This window comes from Muntiacus reevesi, chromosome 2 (genome assembly GCF_963930625.1).
Source record: "Muntiacus reevesi chromosome 2, mMunRee1.1, whole genome shotgun sequence".
Classification (NCBI taxonomy): domain Eukaryota; kingdom Metazoa; phylum Chordata; class Mammalia; order Artiodactyla; family Cervidae; genus Muntiacus; species Muntiacus reevesi.
The window spans coordinates 62221857-62244343 of record NC_089250.1 but is presented as its reverse complement, the minus strand read 5'-3'; the positions used below and the strand labels follow the sequence as shown (position 1 = coordinate 62244343).

The 22487-nt window shown below is 45.6% G+C and overlaps 1 protein-coding gene across 1 annotated transcript; it reads right to left on the bottom strand.

Annotated features, from left to right (window-relative positions):
• Positions 1-1112: 1112 nt before the first annotated feature.
• Positions 1113-18628, bottom strand: DYNLRB1 (dynein light chain roadblock-type 1). Its single transcript, XM_065921852.1, has 4 exons — positions 18548-18628; positions 10033-10108; positions 4773-4940; positions 1113-1470 (listed from the first exon to the last, which is right to left on the bottom strand). The coding sequence occupies exons 1-4, from the start codon at positions 18548-18550 to the stop codon at positions 1427-1429; spliced, it is 291 nt and encodes a 96-aa protein (XP_065777924.1). The 5' UTR covers positions 18551-18628; the 3' UTR covers positions 1113-1426.
• Positions 18629-22487: the final 3859 nt, after the last annotated feature.

Below are 22487 nucleotides of genomic sequence, written 5' to 3'. Positions count from 1 at the left end.
GCTGAGCCCTTATAAACTACACCTCTAGGCTCCCAAGGGTATACTCCCCTGGGAGTGTACTGTGAAGGAAACTTCACTGGAAAATTTAGAAAAGCATTTTTGTTGGATGGACACACTCACACTGGAGATGGTTACTGCTGGGGAAGGGAGCAGGACAAGGAGGGGGAGAGCTGAGGTCTGCTTTATAGTTTAAATCTTTAAACCTCTGTCAGTGTTAGTCGTCTTAGTCGTGTTCGACTCTTTGTGACCCCATGGGCTGTAGCCCGCCAGGCTCCTTTGTAGATGGAATTCTCCAGGCAAGAATACTGGAGTGGGTTGCCATTCCCTTCTCACAGGGGATCTTCCCCACCTAGGGATCCAACCCAAGTCTCCTGCATTGCAGGGGGAGTTTTTATCATCTGAGCAACCAGGGAAGCCCTTTTCCACTGTAATAAGAAACAAAAGACAAAAACAAACCCTAACACAAAATAAATACACGTAGTTTCTGGAAGGAAAAACCCCAGAGTGCTGCTGGGTGACCAATGGCCCACAGCTTGGCTTCACTGAGTGGTGAACGCACCGCCTGAACCCGCCCCCATTGCACCCCATTCCGCGCCTTAAGGGAAGGCGGATGCTTACTCAGGGTGAACACATGGGTGAACCAGACCATTTACGATTTCTGGGGAAGGCAGTATGGAAACAGCAGAGCTGCTGGAGTCAGAAGCCTGTGCTCCGTCCATGAAATCTCAGGCAAGCCATTCCTGAGAACTCAACTTCCTCATCATTAAGACGCTGTACCACCCCGTCCGCAGCGAACTACAAGGGTGATATGAGCCACACCTGGCACTCAACAAATTTCACTCTCCTTTCCCTAGGGAAGTGCAGTCAGAAAAAAATCTTTCAAAACATGGATGGGGATGAGGAATGATAAAAGGGATGGGAGGGACGAAAGGCCCAGAAGCCAGGACACCAGCTATAAACCGTGTCCGGCTCAGCAAGCGTGGCCACAGGTGCTGAAGGAGCACAGAGCACCCCCAGGCTGCAGGCGGCGCAGGCTCAGCCTCCGGACCATGTGACCACACAGGAAACGAGACCTTTTCAACCCAGTGTTTAAAGACACACAGCCAGCCGGGTAAGCATTCTGGTTATTTTTAGTTAAAGAAAAACAGCCTTTTCCAAGGGCGACAAAGTCAGAAGGAAACAGGGTGTGGGCTTCTCACAAGCTCTTGCTCCAAAACCTGGACGTGATTTTCCTCCTGGAAAATCAGGGGCAGCTGGCCAGGAATGACGTTGGTGGGGTGGGAGGGGCTGCGGCCCACCCGGGTCACGGACTGGTCTGGGAGGGCTCTAACGTGCCTTCCACGTGCCCGTCAGTGGACATGATTTAACGCTATTATTCTTGAGGGGCATTAAATTAAGGAATGACGCAGGGAGCCAAGAAAGCAGCTTATTCAGTTGGATTCTGAATCACAATCAGGAAATAGTCTTTATCTGCAAGAGAGGAAACAAGAAAAAAAAGAATCACTAACTGTAAAATGGGAGAAAAACACACCACAAAGCTAGTAAATCATTCAATCACCAACTGTAAAACGCTGGTGGGGTGGAGAGGGATAAAAAGCATCAATGCTCAGGCTGACTCCCATGGCTGGGGAAACAAGATGAACCCGCACGTTTCCTGTGGCTTCTGCACACACGCTATAGGGAAGCAGGCTCCTAACCCTACCCAGCAGTGGTGCTCGGCAGAGCATCCTCATTTCTAATCTTCCCAGTACCAACAGGGAGGTAGGGTTATCGAGTTTTCTGGGTTGGGAAACTCGGGTTCAGAGTTTAAATGAACTGCCTACAGTACTGGTTCTCCGACTACAGACTGTTGGAATAACCTGGAGGACTGTTTAAAACAACACAGATGGCCCCACCCCGAGGACTTGGACTCACTGGGTCTGGGGTGGAGCCTAAAAATTTGCATTTTAACAAGCTCCAGGTGATGCTGACGCTGCAGGTTCTGGGAGAACCACTTGTTTAAGGTTGCCAGGATAGTTAGTATCCAAGATGGAATTCTAACCTCAACCCTGCTAGTCTTGGGTTAATGTCAGTTCTGTCACAAGTTCAGTTGCTGACCTTCCAGAACCTTCTGGACTAGAAAATTTCAAAGGCACCAGGTCAAAGGGGGCCAAAGCACCTGAGTTCCAACTCTGGGGATCAAGCCAGTCAGAAGGAATGTCCGTTATGAAATCATAGCAAGTCCAAGTCCTCTGGGGTGAGCCTGACTGCCTCTCATCTTACAGAAAAGGAAATGGGAAAAGCAGGGTGTTTAAACTTTGCCCACTTAATAATCACACTCAAACATTTACCAAGGCTTTCCCATGCTGGCTCTGGGTTGATCCCTTCTCAAACAGCATCTTAGTGAATCCTCAAATCTCTCTATGAGGCAGGGACCAGTGTTTTCTTATTTTTACTAATGAGAACACTAAGGTTCAGAGAATTAAATGACTTGGCCAAGCCAAGGCTAATATGCCAGGTGGGAGAGCTGAGTTTGACTCAGGTGCTGGGCGCCTCTGGGCTGCCTCTTGCTGAACACGTGACAAACCTTGGCCATGTCTGCTTTGTGTCTATTCAGATTCAAGCCTAAACCTTGCTTCTTCCCTTGACGATGGACATCTCAGAAGGAGCAGCTATTATATGACCAAGTCTCATGGCTAAGCAATCTGTGTAAGTGAAAAATCACTAATAAATATAGAAATAACAAGCTACCGGCAAAACTAATGAAAAGATACTATTAGCAATACCCATGTCTTTTCTTCCAAACAACCAGGCTCCACGTTCAATAACAGCATTCCAGTGCTTTGTGGGAAATAGTGTGTTAAGGCTTGATTGCCCTGTGTTAACTCAGATATTCCAAGCAGACATTCTTAGAAGCCTTAAGCCAAGAAATGCTGTCCATGGAGAGTCTGGCAATTTGGAGACATCGTCTGTCCTTGTTTCACACTGCGAGCTACCAGGGGGGGCACGAGGTCTGCTCCGATTTGGAGGGTTGTCAGCCTAACTTTTAGGGGAGTGGAGGTTTGTCTGTAACCATGCCGCATGAAGTCTTGAGAGGGATTTGAGTTTAAATCTGATCTCAAGCTTTTCTGCCGACCTCGTGCCAATATATTCAACCAGATGAGGCACCTCCAGACATGCCAGATGAGGACCATCCCCTTACCAGACATTTTACAGAGATGGAAACAGGTTCGCTGGTGCTCTATAATTTGCTTAAGATCGGACTCATAAGAGGTGAAGCTGGAAAACAGCTGAGGTGCACGCTACAGTCTGTTTTTCTGACAGAATCAGAGACCTCATCATTGGTTGGTTGGCCTGAGACCCATTAGACAATGATTACGTTGATAAACAATGTATGTATGTCTTTGGAATAAATGACTCTGAAGTTATTCTGTTTTCAATTGTGACTGACTTGCTCTGTCCCCAGCCCTCTAGGGAGTATCCCCAGGAAACCGAGGGCCCCTGTGACTGGCTCTATGGGTCTCTCCTTCACATCCTTCCAAGCAGCTCCACTGGGCCCAGACAGGCCTGGGAACAGGAGCAGTGCTGCTCTGCTGCAAGGAGGGGCTGAGTCCTCTCAAATTACCTCAGAATTCTGCAGCCAGCCAGCCGCCTATGTCGCAAGCCCAGGGCCAGTCACTGTCCCAGCCTTGCCCCTGCCTGCCTTCGTCCAGGCCCCAGTCACAATCCTATTACTGACTGCCTTGAAAAAACCTCCGCTCACTAAGTCAAGTCCAGACAGCTGAGTTTGGCGTCTGAGGCCCCTTCTAAATTGGACCACACACATCACCTCCCCTCCTTCCTACACACATCCCGCTGCTCTACACAAGCTGCACTCCATCCCCCCGCGCACACTCACCTCAGGGCTCAGCCACAAAGGGGACGGTGAGAGAGGATAACTGCAAACAGTGCTGGAGGATCTGTCCACCACACCAGGCCATGCATGTGAATGAGGTGGGGCAGGGCAGGTGGCCCTGCTGACCCCTCCTGTGGGCCCAGTGCTTAGGGGCGCCTCCCAGGGCGAGCATCTCGTCACCCTGAGAACAAATGCTAAGACGGGTACTGTTTGTACCACACAGTCCCCAAGTACTTCATGTGGAAACAAAGCAATCCCTTCCCGTGCTGGAGGAAAGCCTGTCTGCATGGGGACCAGAGAAACAGGACTGTATTTAAGAAGTGGGCAAATTAATATTTTTTGGTTTTTTTAAAGGATAAAATGAGTGCATGGTGGTTTTGCCTTACAATTTGGTTTAGAATCATTGAACTCTTTTTTCTTCAGGCACAGCTTTTCCAACTCCACCACCCCCAATCCCACCCAACTTGCTTCCTCTTAACTTGTGCCCTCAGAGTCAGTTCAAATGTTCCTTCCTCTGGGAAGCCTTTGCTGACTGCCACAAGCAGGCCTAATCACACCCTCCTCCATGTTCCCAAGTGCTCCTTGAATTCCCCCAAATCATGACTGAACAATTCACACACACACACACATGTCGATGTCTATCCCCCCCATGACACCATAATTCCCTACTATAGCCCAGAACCCAGGACAGGGTCTGCCTAGAGTCACTGTGAATGAGGACTCACTGGGGATGCCAGCTGGGACAGGCCAGGCAATGAGACATTCAAATCTGTACCTTCTGCTCTTCAGGCCTTTCTCTGGAACCCATGGACAAGCCCATACCCAAAGCCTTCCCGACAGCTACAGGGCACGCACAGTGAGGGTCTGCTCTCAAGTTGGGGTGGGGAAGACCCCTTACCTGGTGCAACCATAATTTCATTTTTCTTGGAGCGAATTCGAAGGAAGGTGAGGTCATTCTGGGGGTCAATTTCGCGCACGGTGCTCCGGGCCTTCAAGATGAAGTTGTGCATGAGGTTGGCGTACTGTGTGGTGGTGGGATTGTCCATGGTGCTCTTGATGGGAATGCCTGAGGGGAGAGCAGAGACTGAGCAGAACCCTGGGAGTGCCTTTCTGCCCTGCTCCCAGCCCCACACCCAGAATTCCAGAGCCTAGACTGGCAGTTAACAGTCATCACCCACTGTTCACCGAGGACTTGACAGCCAAGTGCTGAGCACTTGAAGGATGTTAGCTCCAGTCCCCAGAACTGCTCTAAGGATGGCGTCACCATCTTTACTTGTCAACCAGGAACCAAAACTCTGAGCAATGAGGTGGCCTGCTGAGGTCTCACAGCAGATAAACACAAGCAGTGGGGCCAGGATTGCAATGAAGACCTGCTGGCTTCACTGCTGGGCTTCCTTCACAGGGCCACATACTGACTGGTTTCCAGCAACAGAAGGATAGACTATCACTCATAACACTGAGAATATGAACAAAGAGAATAGTTCCTACAAATCTGTAAATGCTGAGAAGTACAAGAAGGAAGGTCAGATAGACGGTTCTGTGCCAAGACAGAACCATCACTAGTGTTTTGCTCTAGTTCCTAACAAGGAAGGCTTAGGGCTCAGGCATAAACACAATGTCTACACATGTGACTGTGCCCCCAAGTTAAAGCCTGTTTCTCTGTCTGCACACACCCTTGTAAACAGCATTGCTACTGCTTTCAAAGAGCCCCCAAGTGGTCTATTCCACAGGGTTAATCATTCCCCTATTGCTGGGGACTCAGGCTGCATTTTTTACTTAATCACCTCGTAGTGAACAACATCCTGCACCAAGCCTTTTCTGTTTTGAGGACTGCTTCCTTGCGATGAACTATTAAATGGCCCACCCTCACTGGACGGTGCCTATTGTCATGGAGGTGAGGAATGGGGCTTAGCTTGAGACACCTCAGGCCACGACTAGGTCATCAGGTGCCTATGAATCCCTGTAACACGTCAGCTAGAGGCTCCGTCGATGAGGCCCCGAGTGCTCAGTGCACAGGCTCTTGTGACAAGTGTGGCCCAAGTCGCTCCCCACACATCAGTGGCTGGATTTCAGCTCTAGGACCCCGCCTTCTGGCCTATAACTGACCAGCCAAAGGATCAGCCAAAGACAATCACCTGCAGACCTACTCATGGGTGGCAAGAAGCTGACCAAACCTTGTCTTATTATGGCATAGTGAGTGTGGGCAGAAGCAGGCATGGGAGCAAGAGAAGCAGTGAGTCAGAGGCTGCTCTGAGCCAAGTGGAGTTATAAGGATAGGTTGCAGTGATCACTTGCCTCTAAAGGAGAAGATGACCAGGTCACCAGGGCAGATGTTGTGTCCTGGGTGGCAACCAGGTACCCACCAGGGCCCCAAGAGGCCTCATTCAGTGGTGGAACCTTCCTCGAGACAGCAGTATAAGCAGCTGGGGAAATGACCAGTAGGAACTCTGAAATCGAGGACCTGGGCTTCTCCTCTGGCTCTGCCCCTTCCTGGCTACGTGGCCTAACACAAGTGATCTAACCTAAGCCTCCATTTCCTCATCTGTAAAATAATGCCTGTGCTTCACCGTGCTGCTGGGAGGACTAAATGTGTCTTAATTCATCCGAGAATATTGAGCAAAAGCATGCACAGAGTAAGTGTTGATTTATTATTGACATAACCCATGTTATAAACCCCACCCCCAGGTAACCTGAGGGGCCAATCTTGAGGCCTGGCAAAGTCTGGGGGTGCGGGGGTGGGTGGGGTCAAACCTCTTGACTTTCTTTTTGTATTCCATCAGGCCACCTTCTCTCAGGTCCCTCTGCCTGGAACTTTCTTTCCCTTCCCAACTCTCCCCTGACTCCCACTGTCCCTCATGCTTCCTTCCACCCCTGGACGTGGTCAGCACCCCTGTTCTACAGTCCCAGCACCATGCCGCTGTCCTACAAGGCAGTTACTCAAGTCTGAAATCATGCCTGCACAGGAGTGATCGTGATGCCCGTCCCCAGCAGACTGGATGCTCCCGAAGGGTCAGAGGCAGATCTGATGTGCTCGCCAGTGTCTTTAGGGAGACTGCATCAAATATTTATGGCTGTTGTTAAAAAATGAGTAGGCACAGGTGTGTTTTTAGTGGTTCAAATATACTGTCAAGAGTGTGATCACATGTCTACTAAGTGAGAAGGTGTGTAAGGGAGAAAAGAAACGTATGTCTTGTTGGCTCACTGTAAGAATGAAAGAAAACATGGAGCTGGCAGGGTGGGGACGGAGGGCAGGGACCAATACTGGGGATAATTTCAAACAAGCACAAGAGAGAATTCCAGATTCACAGGATGCCAGAGCTGGGGGACACTTCAAAGACAGCCGAGTGAGGAGGCGGCCTACTGCAGGCCGTGGCCTCCACAAACGGGGGCTGAGGGCCTGCAGTGGTGGCTGGTCACCTCAAAGCCATGGTTTCGAATCTGGGGGTCAGATCTGTCAGGTTGTATAGCCAGGTCTGCCCACCAACCCCCCCCCCCGCCCCCCATCAATCAACAATTAAAACACATTAATAAAACTTAACAGGTATTTATTGAGAACCAACTTTGTGTCAGCATTACTGCGGGTACTGGGGATACAGAAATGATCACAAGAGATAAAGCTCTGCTCTCAGGGACTTACACATTTTAGACTTTTATTTTGCCCTTTGTGGGTAGCAGCAGATGGCAGGAGGTCTGGAGGGTACAAATAGGATGTTCCTTACATTCCATTCTTGGTTAAGTCTGCTTAAAGGTACATTTTTATTATGAAACATCATTTAAATCTGGCCATGGGTGAGACATCACCAGGCAGTGGCAGGTGGTTGGTAAGTGATTGGGACAAGAGCATGTCCTGATTTCAGGGGTGGGGAGCAATCCCTCCAGGCTGAACTGGTCAGGGAGGACATCTTGCTGGAAGAGGCAGCTGAACTGAATCACGGAGGTGGAAAGCCCCAGAGGAGTATCAGAGATCCCTAATACAATCACCCTGACTGAGCACCTCTAATGCAAGCCTTCAGAGGGGCTAAGGGCCCCTCAGAGCAGTGAGTTTTGACCACCTCCATTTGTGGCTGGGTGATCTGGAGCAGGTCAACCTGACTGCTCTCAGCCTCCATTCTGTCATCTGAAAAATGGGCAAACATCCCTGCTTTGCAGAAATGTGTGACATGTAAATGAGAATCTCAAGTGGGAGATCTATGAATGGACCACAAATTAAAAAACACATGGAATTTCCTGGTGGTCCAGTGGTTAGGACGCTATACTTCCACTGCAGAGAGCACAGGTTCGATCCCCAGTCAGGGAATTAAGATCCTGCATGCTGTGTGGCTCAGCCATCAAATAAACAAACAGGCAAATAAAAAGATGGATAAATAAATAAACACAAGAATTTTTTATATTCATGTGGCATTTACTATACATCAGGCACTGTTCTAAAAGTTTCCCTTAGAAAAAGATAGTGTGACTGTCCACATTTTACAGATGAGGAAATAAACTGAGAGGTTAAGTGACTTGTCTAAGATCACACAGTTGATAAGAAAGTAGAGTTAGGATTCACACCCAGGTAGTCTGGTTCCACATTCCATATTCTTAGCTACTGTGCCATACTGCCACATTAGTATACAAAAAATAAGTGCTCATCAGTTTCAAAAAGGTAAGAAGTTGGGGCTATATTTTCCTAATGAAAAAGCTCAACTTTGGGGGCAGTTTTAACACAAGAATGAAGGCTTGTGGTCTGGAATACTGGTGGAAGTCTAGGGGGTCCCAGCTGGGGAGTCAGCCCCTGAGGCTATTTCTCCCCAATGGGGTCAAAAATGTCTATTTACAGAAGAGTCTCATACCAAGTCTTCTGGGTCTTGGAGCAAGGAGCTCCTTGGAGCAAGGACCAAGGAGGCGGCTTGTGGCAGCTAAGTTCTGAAGAGGGGAAGGGAAAGCCCTGGCCACCCAGCTGATTAGTGGTGGGCCTGAGATGCCTCCCACAGTGTCCTCGGGCTCCCTACCCCACTGCCTCTTTTGAATGCAGTGACCACACGGTTTAATCAGAGCCTGACAAAGCTGGGGAGCACATTCTACCTAACTATGGGCTGGCCAGGGTCTGACGACTTGGAAAACAACATTCTAACTGAGGACATGCCACCTTCAATTTGTCACCCTTGGTGACTTTCATTCTGCTCTATTTAAGCAGGCACTGTTGAGAATTCTGCCGCTCCAAAATAAGGCCCAGAATGACAATGCATACACACAGAGGCTCTCAAGGAGCCTCAAACAAAGCCAAGCTGACTGAATGCATTGGGTTAGAGAGCGGGGTGGGGGGGCCCAGTTGGGTGACCCTGGACATGGCCTGGGACTCAGTCCAGCAGCCACTCTCTGGTCCTTCGTGGAACCCTGTGGGAGAGAGAGCACAAGTGCGCTCGGCCAGATCTGGGATGAAATCTTGGCTCTATAATGGCAGGCAAATCAAATTTCTAGACTCACTTTTCTCCACTGCAAAATGGAGACAATAGAGCCGCTTCAAGGTATGACAGAAACGATCTGTCTGTGAAGCACCAGCCCGTGGCCTGGCAGAGAACAGGTGTGTGATAATATCGGTCTCCTTCTTCATCACGTCTACTGTGGTTTGAGAAAAATTAGCATCTGTACCCTTTTACAGCTGTTGAAATAATGTCCCAGAAGAGGAAAGAAAACTATAGGCCCAAAGCAGTTGACAGCAGTATTAGATAGCAAAAAGAGAAGTAGAAACAACATAAAGGGAGAATGGAGAATAAACACTGTACTGCAAGTTAAAAAGTTTGCTCGTGTAAACCATAGAGCAAAATCAAAACAAAACCCCAAACAAAAACTCATGAGTAAACAGATGCAAGAGAGTAACAACTATAATTATGACCAAGAGAAAAGGCACTGGACACGGGCTGACTGAAGAAGTACGACACGCTGAGAAGTATGACGTGTCAGGGCAGTGGGGCAGGGAGGATTTTTCCTTTTTTTAAATTTAGAATTCTAGTAATAGTGCTAGGAAACTGGAGGTGATTTAAAAAAAAAACAAAAACAAAAGGTTGAGAACTAGATCAGGTACACGAGAGGTTTAGTAAAAAGCAAGTGTTATGCTGTGTTGGGCTCTTTTCTAAAGGCCGGCCTGCACTCAGCTCATGGCTGGAAGGAGGGTGTACCTTCTGTGTTTACCACGATGATTCCCTGCACGCCCTTCTGGCTCTGGAGTCGCTTCAGGGTCTCTTCCACCTCTGCCTGCCAGAGAGAATAAGACCAAGGTTAGAGCGGTCAGGAAGCCTGGATCAGCTCCCTCGTACCCCCGGCAGATGAATCACACTTCCCAAAAACAAATACCCAGGCACGTGGCACCACCTCCTTCAAGCTCCCCGGGGACTACCTAGAACAGCCCTGAGGCCAGCACCAGCATCTAAACCATCACATTCCCAGTGTGGGGTGGGGCTGCCCCCTCTGCCCACCAGGGGCTCTCTGCCCCTCACCTAGTAGGGAGCAGAACTCAAATACCATTCCCAGGAGTATAGGCACATCCATGACTCAGCTGGGGGACAAACCAGAGGAAGCTAATGATTTTAAAAATTCCAAATGGGGGTGTCTAACAGGAAGGAGATACACTGTCATTTGTGGCCCAAAGAGCACATTCCAAAGGAAGCAAAATGATCCCATGAGGATGGACTCAGTGACTAATAAGCTGGCACCTGGGACAGTGTGACACAGCACACAGCCAGAGGAAAGGCAGAGGAAGGGGCTCATGAACCCTGCATCGTCAGGAGCTGGTCTGGGTGGGCTACTCTGGCACATGTGATTTGTAAACAGAGTGGAGAATCAGACTGTGAGTCCTCACCTCGCCAGGCAAGGCCTTCTCTGTTATTACTCCCATCTCTTCTACCCTTCCCTCCACTCTCCACCTGCATGTCTGTATCTCCCTGCCTCCACAGCTTTTTACCAAACAAGGCCTCTTCTTTGATGAAATACAACAAATTCTTCAGGATCATCTTATATATCACATCCTCCATGAAGCCTTTACGGATTCCAACTCAGTGGCCTTTGGCCATTTCCAATGGACTCCCTGAACTCTTGACTGTATCTCTCTGGGAATCAATAAGTGCTGCTTGACTTAAAGTCTCTCTAATGGTCTGCAGAGCAGGGGCTCAAAGAACAGCTGTTAAATTGAACTAGGCCTAACTCCCCCGCGGATGAAAACTGGTCTTAAGTGTGTTTGTTCTCAGGAGGTCCCTTCTAGACCCATCCAGAATTTAGTCAGAAGCTCCTCACAGGCTGAGGGTCAGACTCTTAGACACAGAGGCTCTGTTCACCAAAAGAGAGTGGCACCCCGCCCTCACAGACTGATGAGCTGGCCCAGAGGAGGAGCTTCTCAACAGAGGATGGAGACAGCACAAAGAAAGATTGTTTTTCTAGTAGGCCCAAGCCTCACAATCCAGTCACTGCCACCCACTCTCCACTGATGTGTGAATACTCTCAAATGCTGGAGGGAAGGGCAAACAAGTTCCTCCTACAAAATGGCAAACAGCCTGACGCCTCTGTAATCTGGAGCCTTGGTAAAAGGACATGGCTAGCTATGTGGACTGAAAGTACAATGCAGTAGGTTATGCATGGATGAGATCTTAATTCATTCATCAGATTTTCACTGAGCTCTGACCACACACTATTCTAAAGAGGAGCAATAAAGTATTATATGATAGTGGTCAATACTACATAGCACTCAACCAGACCTGGTAACCCTCTTGGAAATTCATCCTAAGGAAATGATCCAAGAGAATTGAAAGGAGAGTACGGCAAGATGTTTGCTGCAGTGACATCTTCAATAACAAAAAGCAGGAGGAGCCAAAACTGCCCAATATTTAGGGAAAACGTCAAGGGGATTATGAATGTCCACTCACAGGAATATAACACACTAACAATGGTGACCAGAATATTTATAACACCTTAAAAAGAAAGTGCTTGGGAAATGGCATCCACATGAAAACAAGAAGGGGGCTAGAAGGATCATGAACGAAATAAAAAGCCACACGGAGAGTAGGGAACTATAGATAAGGTTTTCTTTTGTTTTTTTTAAACAGTCTCTTTTACTCTATTGCTTTAAACCCATCTTTCTGTGTATCCAAGAGATTAGAGATCTCTGACTTGGGACTATGGAGCTCTGGCAGTCTCAACATTGTAAGAAGAAGAATACCCTGGTGGCTCAGATGGTAAAGAGTCTGTCTACAATGCGGGAGACCGGGGTTCGATCCCTGGGTTGGGAAGATCCCCTAGAGAAGGAAATGGCAATCCACTCCAGTACTATTGCCTGGAAAATCCCATGGACAGAGGAGCCTGGTAGGCTACAGTCCATGGGGCCACAGAGTCGGACATGACTGAGTGTAGAAAGAAAGACAAAAGAATAAGTAGGATGTAGTTTAGGACATTTCAATCAACATGCAATCAAACTAGGGATGGGGAAAGCTAAAGATGCCAGAATCGAAGTCCAAAATACCCTGAGAGGTTGGAAAGTGAGGCTTAAATGAAAAAGATGAAATTTTGTAAGATATTATTCATTCAGTAACTGTATGGGAATCTTCTATGTGTCAGATGTTGTTTTAGGCCTAGGGATGCTGTACTGGACAAAATACAACGAAAACCCTGCTCTCATGAAGCTGATTTTGGGGGTGGGGTGGGCGGAGGGAATCAGACATTAAGCAAAAGCATAAATAAAATACAAAAGTCAGATTCAGTAGGGATGGGGGATCTGGAAAGCAAGGGGGTGATGGTAATTTTAAACAAGGTGGTCAGAGAAGGCCTCGCTAAGGTGATAGTTGAATAGAGATCTGAAAGGAAACAAAGGAGCTAACCAGGTGGATTTCTAGGGAGAGTGTTCCAGAAAAAATGCAAAGGGGCCAGTGTGGCTGAGGACAGTGAGTGGCAGGCAGCCAGATGAGAGGGAGGCAGGATCAGACTAGATTTCAGAGATATCATAGACCAGAGTGATGACTTTGGTTTTTAAAGGCAGGGGGGTGTGAGGAGCCACGAGCAGGTTTCGAGGTGAGCAATGACAAGGTCTTTTTCATAAGGATGCCCTGGCTGCTGTTTGGAGAATGGACTGCAGGGGGCAAGCACAGCCTGCCTGAGCCCGGCCTGGCCTGGTGAGTACTGCTCCTTCTGAAAGCAGGCAACCTCCTCTCCCTCACTCACCACTAGATGTAACTAACTCCCAAGTCTCTGGACTCCGCTCATGAGCCTCTGTGGGAGGCCTGCTCTGGACACCTGCCCATCGTCTAGGTACCCAAGGCACCCTGACTCCACAGCACTTATCAGCAATGAGCATAACTGTCTGTTCTGCTTATCTTCTCCTCCAGACCCAAGGTAACCTGGGAGCAGGAACCCAGACTTTGTAATCCCAGTACCTGGTACAGTATAGGCTCAATAGATACTTAAGGAACAAATAAAAACCATTTCCGCAACTGTGTCTTACAAAAATCAACCTTTTAAAGTACAGTACCCTGGGCTTACAGTACCCAACACGATGAGTGGGGGTTTAGATGATTCTTAATTTAATGAGAACCAACCACTGAGATCTAGTTGCTTAAAAGGTAAACATGCTTACCAAGAAAGGCAGGACACACAAGGATACCTGACCTACTCAGTATCTGCTATAGGTCAGATATTAGGATGAATGTCTTCAGACACATCTCATCTGAACCTTCCATGGTTAGCATGAGCTCCATTTTACAAGGAGGAAACCAAGGTTCAGAAAGGAGAAGCGTTTTGCCCAAGGACACACAGCAGGTCAAGAGAAGAGTTGAATATACCACTGACCACAAATGAAGATGTCCCCATCTTCACGAGTTCAGATTTTGGTATAAGAGACTTTCAAAAACAAGTGGCAATATTCTTTCAGGGTACAGGGTACAGGTGGGCGGGGTGGGCAGGGGGATGCTTCTTGGATGAGTGTGGTCAGGAACACCCAGGGATGTAATCCTTAAGACAAGAACTAAATGATGAGAAAGAAAACTACTCCAGGAAGCAGCATGAAAACTAACACAGTGAAATGGGAAGGAGTGTGGCATGTTCGAGGAATAGAGAAAATCAGTAATGGGAGGTTTTTGATTCTCTGCTAATCTGACAGGCAAAACCCAAATAAGAGAAAGTCAACCTTTCTTTAATTTTTAAGAATTATCAGCGAGGGGACCTCCCTGATGGTCCTGTGGTTAAGAATCTGCCTTGCAAGGCAGGGGATGTGGGTTCGATCCTCAGTCAGGGAACTAAGATCCCACATGCCATGGAACCATGACTATTGCACCCCCTGGCCTCAATTAGAGAATCTGTGCCCTGCAACGAAGTTCCCACATGCCAAACTAAGACCCAATACAGCCAAATAAATAAATATTTGTTAAAAAAAAAAAAAAAAAAAAGAATTACCAGTGAGGCTGTCAGAAAAAAAACAAAACAAAACTTATCAGTGAAGTTAAGCTGGAATTTGACTGTTTGCATCTCTCCTTTTTTGAGTCTTTTGCTTTTTCTACTAATTTTATTGATTTTCAAAAACTCTTTAAGTTAGAAATTTTAGACTTCTGCCCATCATATAAATTACACTTCTCCCACTTTCCTAATTTAAGTTTACAGTGTTTTCCAATAATCAGAGGTTCTGAATTTTTATGTAATCAAATTTAATAAAAACTTTTTCCTGGAGGACTAGAGAATAGCTTCTCCAACCTGACCACAGCTAGTAGGGTGGGGTTAGGCCTGGGGGAGTGGAGGTCATGAGGTCTACAGGAGGCAGTAGGTACCTGCCTTTAGCAGAAAACAAATGTCAGGTTCAGCCCTGAAGAAGCCAAGAAAGAAAACAAATGATGCCACAAAGACAGGAGCAGCCACAGCAACATCAGCAGATGCAAGAGGAGTCCTAACCAGGCATCCAAGTCATGCCCCCTCTGTCTCTAAAGTCTGTTATCCCTGCAGTGCTAGCTGACTGGTACCAGATATATCTAAGTAGATATGTAACCCCTCGGGTTTGGCTCACACCTCGAAATTCCTGCCCTGCTCCTAGAAAGAGCCCGGCTGGGATCCTCAGCACCCCGAGTCTTTATTTCTATTAACATGGGTGTCTGCACCAGAGAAGGGACCAGGCTCCTGGGTTCTCTAATTCCTAGGTGCATGCTGCTGACAGACCAAAAAACACTCCAAACAAATAAAAAAACAAGTAGCAGTAAAACTCCAGGATTATTCACTGGTTTGGCACGGGAGGGATAACCACTGAAGCAAACGATTCACAAAGAAACTGTGACCAATGTGATGACCAAGCATAAAAAAGTTTTAATTTCTATTAAACAAAAATGAATTACAAGGCGGGGACAACATCTGCATCAAATATAACAGACCAAAGAGTAATTTCAAAACATCACACAGGATGATTAAGAAAAACAGCAAGTCTCTAAAAATTTAGTGTGCAAAAAGGATAAGAGGAGAAAATATACCTCAAGGAAACCACAAACACAAGGAAAATGTTCAATGTTCCTTGTAAATAAAGACATGAAAATTACAGCAATGCTGAGGTTATGTTTTTGAACGCTGGCAGTTATTATGGCAAAACTGGTACAAAGGCAATAAGACCTTTTGGGAAAGCTACAGGACTACATTATTATGAGAATCATATGTGCTGATCCCCTTGCTTCAAATTCTTTGAAAATTTCTCCTAAGGAAATAATCTAATAAATGTGGGAAAAAAAAGAAAAACAAACTACACATTCAGAGACATTCATCACAGCGTTATCTCTATTGCTGAAGAACTAGACGCAACCCAAATGTATACTGGGGGAATGGTTTGGCAAATTATGATAAAAATACTTCACTGATTATTATGTAGTCACTAAAAATGATTCATTACAAAGAGAGATAGCAACAAAGTTATATGTCTTTGGGTATTAAAACAAACAAACAAAAAATTAGCAGGTACATCTTGAATGTGAATACATGAACAAAGAGGAAGGAGAATGTACAAAGATGAAAATATTTGTGTGGTGGAGTAAAACTGGATGCTAATTATAGCTGATTTTTATATCACCAGCATAAAGGGCAATTTGTCATTTTCTACCAAGATGTTCATGGGGTCACAAAGAGTTGGAGTGACTAACACACACACACACACACACACACACACACACACACACCCCAAGATGTTAAAATGTGCACGCCAGAAATATCACTACTACATAACGCTACATAAACATGAGCATGAGTGGGGGAAAAAAAAAACAACAGTACTGAAGCATTGTCTGGAGTGAAAAACTGTAAACCATTATATCCATCTAAATGGATATAATGCAATGGAATAGGAAAACAGTCCTATAAAGAATAAAATAGATTTGTATGTATCAACATGAAAAAATATCTGGTATTTTTTAGTGAACAAAGTTAAAGAATGAGATTATACATATAACCTAAAGTAAGCTTGTGTGTGTGCTTGCTCAGTCATGTCCGATTCTTTGCGACCCCATGGACTGTAAGCCCGCCAGGCTCCTCTGTCCATGGAATTGCCATTTGCTACTCCAGGGGATCCTCCCAGTGCAGGAATCGAATCCTTGTCTCTTACACTGGCAGGCGGATTCTTTACCACTGTGTCACTTTAATATGTATAAATACATAAGTTCCAATTTCATGTAATAAACATGTTATATACAAATGTGCTTATGCACTAAACAAATCTGGAAGAAGATGTATCCAATTGTCAACAGTGATCAGCAGAGGGGAGTGAGATAGGGACTACACACACTTTTCTAAGTTACGGTAATGCTTAAATTTGTTAAAACATGCATCTAAAGTATGTTTTGCTTTTATGAATATAAATACACAATAGCATGGTATAGGTTGCAGGAAGCTCTGATTCCTGTAAGAAAAAGGGGTCTCATATATATATATGAAAAGCTATGACAAACCTAGACAAAGTTATGATATAGCTAGAAAACCTAGACATTGCTAGAAAAGCTGACAAACCTAGACAGCATATTAAAAAGCAGAGACATTACTTTGCCAACAAAGGTCCATCTGGTCAAAGCTATGGTTTTTCCAGTAGTCATGTATGGATGTGAGAGTTGGACTATAAAGAAAGCTGAGCGCTGAAAAATTGATGCTTTTGAACTGTGGTGCTGGAGAAGACTCTTGAGAGTCCCTTGGACTGCAAGGAGATCAAACCAGTCAATCCTGAAGGAAATCAGTCCTGAATATTCATTGGGAGGACTGATACTGAAGCTGAAACTCCAATACTTTGGCCACCTAATGCAAAGAACTGACTCACTGGAAAAGACCCTGATGCCGGGAAAGATTGAAGGCAGGAGAACAGGATGACAGAGGATGAGATGGTTGGATAGCATCACCGACTCAATGGACATGAGTGTGAGCAAGCTCCAGGAGTTGGTGATGGACAGGGAAGCCTGGTGTGCTACAGTCCATGGGGTCACAAAGAGTTGGACACGACTGAGCAACTAAACTGATATATACATATAGATATAATAAAAGAAACTAACAATGTTTGTTTCTGAAGGAGAATGAGGTTGGGGGTCACAGTTGGGTGGGAGATCTATTTTTCACTTAGATCTTTTCAGTTTTTCTTTTTAACTGTGTATAAGATTTGTCTGTTAAAAGTTAATTTTTCTTTTACAGTTTAAAAAGTGATGTGAAAGATGAAGTTACTTCCTCTATACTATAAACTAGCTAACCATATAAAGTACATTGCTAAACTATGTAGAGGAAAAACTGAAGAGAAAAAGACTAATAGGAGTAATATACCTAATCATAAGTCGTTACCTAACTCCAGATCATGGCATTGTTTCTTCTTCCTTTTCCATTTTTCTTATAGTCTTTAAATACTTACATAAGATTTTTAAAAACTATTCAAAGGCTTTAAACGTGGGAACGGTTTTAAACCTGATTTAACCTTGAAAAGGTCTTTTCAAGTTATTTTAAAGTTGGGAGGATTAAAAAAACAAGAAAACAAACCTGTAAAGTCGTAAAGAACCCACAGTTCCAGCCAGCAGGGCAGGAACCCCAAGGGTGGATCCCACTCGTTTCTGACGAGTCCCAGCGGCTCGAAAGAATGACGGGGACACAAAGACAGCAATCAAGCTTCTAGGGTTCAAATCCACCTCTGCCATTTCCTGGGGGCAAGACACTTAGCTTCACTGGGTTTTAGATTCCAAGTATGTAAAACGGGGATAATGGGTGTACCTACTTATCTACGTAGGTACACCTACATAGTTGTGGGGTGTACCTACATGTAGATATGTAGGCATGGGGAGGCGTTTAGCAGAGCCAGATACGAATTAAGCTTCCTGTAAATGTAATCATTATAGTTATAGTCGCGCAACAAGGTCCAGGATGCTAGGATGCAAGGGTTTGTGGGCAGGCCTCCCCACCTCCGTCCACCCCTAGCCGAGGCCTAAACAACTGTTTCCGGTCAAGGGACTGCCGGATCCGGTGGCCCCGCCTCAGTCCCCTCTGAGTCTGGAGGCCCGCGCCGCCCCAGTTCCGCCCTCCAGACAGCTCGGGCCCGACCCCGCCCAGCCCCGCGGATGCCCAGCCAGGCGCTCAGAGCTGTCCCCGGAGGATAGAAAGCCAGGCTCATGGTGGTGGAAAGTCGTGCTCGGCCACCTCCCGGCCGCCTGCCACAAGCTCCCGGCGGACACTCACCATCTCGGACCGATCCGGTAGCTCCGCGTCGCCGGCCCTCAGCCCAGTCTCGCAGCCTTTCTGCGCCTGCGCACAACTCCCTGCCAAGGCGGACAGCCTCGATGGCCTATCAGAAACCAGCGTAGGACGGCGGGGCGGGCGGGTAGGCGGATCTTAGTCAGCTCCCTCAGGGCTCGAGGGGAATTTGCCTTGTGCAGTCAGAAAGTGAACGGCAAGGGAGCAAAGGAGCACTTCAGCTATGGAAAATTCCTAACTCCCACTGTGCCGAAAAGATGCTGGTTCGCGTTGTTGGAAGAGGCTTTCAACCCTCAACCGAAGTCTTAAGCTGGCTCTGAGTGGAGGGTGATGAGCGATTCTGAAGGCGAGGACTGGGGGTGCTGAGGCCTTTGCTCTCAGGTTGAGGCAAAAACAAGGCGCGAAGCCCAAATGCTCTAAAAACGCGAGAAAACCTGGAGTTCGGGCTGGAGTCAAGCGTCCTTGGGGGTCTCCAGAGCGACTCACTTGGGAATATTCCATGCAGGCTCTGAGAAGTGGTCAAGGCTAGTCTGGCAGTCTGCATACTTTGAATCCCTGTGTTCCCTTGGAGAAGCCACTTCACATTTCTGTGCTCCCTCACCTTCTCTTAGACCCCTGTGTTGTTCCGTCTTCCACAAAACTGTGTTCTCTAGCAGGAAATGATTTACTAATTAGTGAGCCTCGTGCCAACAGCCTGGGCTGACACCCTCCCTTACTCCAGTAGACTCAATTTAGTTTCTTCTAGTCACTGGAGTTTGCTGGATTTCAACACAGATGATCTAGTTCCCAAATTTCTTTCCACCATAGCCTGTTGGGGAGGACTTGGTTCTCTTTCCATGGGCGTCCGCAGGTTAACAGGGCTGAATAGTGACTTTACAATGAGTAAACCTGGCAAACACCATGTTAACCAGAGGGTCCAGGTTAACATAGCTGGAAACAGGACATATTTATACATGCCCTTTGATACCATGCACCAAGGGCACGCCACCTCCAGTTTTGTTTTTTTCCACAAAAATCCATGGCCTTAACTATGAGAAAACATTAAACTTGAGGGGCATTCTACAATGTGTCCAGGAAACACTCTTCAAAAAATATCAAAGTCATGAAACACTAGGAACGAATGAGGAACTGTCACAGATTGGTCGAGACTGAGAAAATCACTGGTGAAAAAACTGGTGACAGCTGTATAAAGGTTTTAAAAGTTTAATATAAAAGTTGAGTGTTATTTTATTGATGGTCAAGTTTTTATAATTGTACCAAGTTATATGGGATGTTAACATTGGGGAAAGCCTGGGTGAAGAGTTGTGCAGGAATTCTCTGTACTGTTTTTGCAACAGTTCTGTAAATCTAAAATCATTTTAAGTAAAGTTTTTTTAAAAAGGATTGTACACAAATGATTATTGAATGCAGGAAACATTTGAAAAGTGTTTAGCAAGGGGAAGGATAGGGTGACTGGACCCCAAGATAAGCACAGGAGTATCATGACCATCTTACATATGGTAAACCAGACTGAGGGGGGGTGAATGAATTGAACAAGATCATAATCATAAAAGCAAAAAAAAAAAAAAAAAAAAAAGAGTATGGCCTATAGTTCATGTGACTGGCTGGAGCCACAGTAAGAATTAAGGAGGCGTTGGAAGGAGTTGGAAGAAGTTAAGGCTTTGAGTGATAGGATTTTGAGTTTTGGAATTAATATTCTGTGGAATGGAAGAACCACTGTGGAGAATTATTTGAGACTAAAGTCTTCCACAGATCATTCTGAGGCAGCACAAACAGAACGGAGAGAATGAAAAGTAATGACAAGTTGCTACAGTCAGTGAGGGTAGGGGTGAAGGATGTGGGCTGTGGCAATGGGGGCAGCTCTGAAAGAAATGATTCTCAAGTTTTGGAGGTGGACTTAACAGGATTTGAAGACCAATTAGATGGAACAGCTGAACTAGTTATGGAAGACTCCCAGAGTTGCTGTTAAGTAGAAGTACAGCAAAATGTTTAAGCACACAGTCTTTGGTGTCAGACAGTCCTGGATTCCAATTTGTACTCTTGCCGTGTAACAGCTAAGGACACTTGTAGTTTCTCAACCACGTTGAACCTATTTTCTGTAAAACAGAGATGATCATTCATCTGTGAAAGTGACCAGGAACACTAAATGACAGTGCATGTCACATATCTGAGTGTTTGGGATATAGTAATAAATGCTGAGAATTGTCCCAGAGTAAGTGAATAGAGGTGTGATATTGGTTGCTAGGATAGAGAAGACAAACAGAAGAGGTCTGAATTAGAAATGAGGAAAGTAACAGCGTGGCTGTTTTCACTTATCTGCAGGAGTGACTAAAAAGTTTCAAGGTCCTTTTTGTGAGTTGCTTTGAGGAAACCCTGATGCTCACAGCATCTTTGCGCAATGGGAACTTGTTCACGGGGGACCAATACTCTCCTTCCTAGGTCTCCACTTAAGACCTGAAAGATTCCCATGGATCCTCCCCCTAAATGTCCTGACCACAAAGAAGCTTTACAGACACATGGAAACTGACCAATGAAATGAGCTGGGAGTGACAGCAAGTTTGTTTTAGAGTTCTACAACATGAGATCCTCTTCCTTTAAGTCCAGAGACTAGCAGCCAGTCAGTCACAGTTTGATGCTTTGAGGAGTTTGGGGCTGGAAAGCCAACTAAAAATAACTACTTATTTTCCCAGGGAGGATTTCCTCATGCTGGGGGAAACACGTCTTCCCTCTTTTCCTTAGCAACGGTGAAACTAGAGCTTCCTAGCTGCTTATATAGGACAGATTAAAAACAATAAGATCTACTTTGAAGGATCTCCAAGAAACCTGTCTCCCAGTCACTGCTAGATCACCATATTAAAATAAATTCAAAACAAAACAAAACAAAACCCACTTCCCTTAGCGTCTTTCCACTGGGTCAATTTTAAATAACAGCATGATCATTTGGTTTCCTAATAAGAAAAATTCTTGTTAACTACCTGGTGATTCTCTATTGAGCACCTATGGCTGAAATCCTGTCTTAGGGCACCCTTAGTTGTGCCAGAAAAGGAGACATCTTCATCTTGGTTCTCTTCAACACAGGCACCAAATTCAGTCTCACCCGAGTCTTTCTAGTTTTTCTCCCATCTACTCCAAGCACAGGCAGGCAGTAACTTGCCCACTTAAGAAAGCAGAGGGGGAGAAATCTATACATCCTGGTCACATAAAAGGCTTCCCTGCAAGTGGGGAACACCTTATTCAAAACTAATAGCAAAGTGTGCAAATGAAGGACCAAAAAGTTTAATTGTAAACAGTCTTACATCTTTTAAGGAAATGCAAGGGAAGGAGCCCCCTGCAGGACCTTTATAACAGCACTTGACTCCCTATGGTATTTGTAGAGTTACCTGAGTATTTGAAATTACAATTTAAGAAAACAAAGGAACTCCAATACAATAATATACAATCCAGTGCTGCTATTCCATTTTTGGTTAACAAAAGCATAGCATAAATACAAATAATTCTGAAAACTAAAAAAAAAAAAAAAAATGAGGGGGGCTGGAGATGCCAACAGTATTAAATAGAAGTAGTTAACCTAAAGGAATTTAAAAGGATGGAGTTACATCCAAAACAAGGAGGGATATAAAAACAGAAGTCTTAATTCCCCAAGTCATCCCTAGTAACATTTCAAGTTATTAACCAGATAAATAAAAAATTGGCAGAGTAGGCCTGATTGACATAGTTGATTTAGGATGAACCTCTATGGGCTGGTGAGTCATGTTTCACTAAAATTTCTGATGAAATGACATTGGTATGTCAATCTCTTGATGAAAAATTAGTACCCGAACTTTTAAATAGAGTTATTGTAAGTCTTATGAAATTAAAATTCTCCTGCACTCTGATTTAAGATCATAAAAGCCAGAGCAGGAATTCATTATTATGAGCTGCTGGA

Bases quoted from the DNA above. Each gene is read 5' to 3' on its own strand.
- DYNLRB1 (XM_065921852.1), bottom strand. The intron at 4,941-10,032 runs GTACACCCTCCT...CTCTCCCCTCAG, and splicing joins CATCGTGGTAAACACAGAAG to GCATTCCCATCAAGAGCACC. The intron at 1,471-4,772 runs GTAAGGGGTCTT...CCTCTCTTGCAG, and splicing joins TGAAATTATGGTTGCACCAG to ATAAAGACTATTTCCTGATT.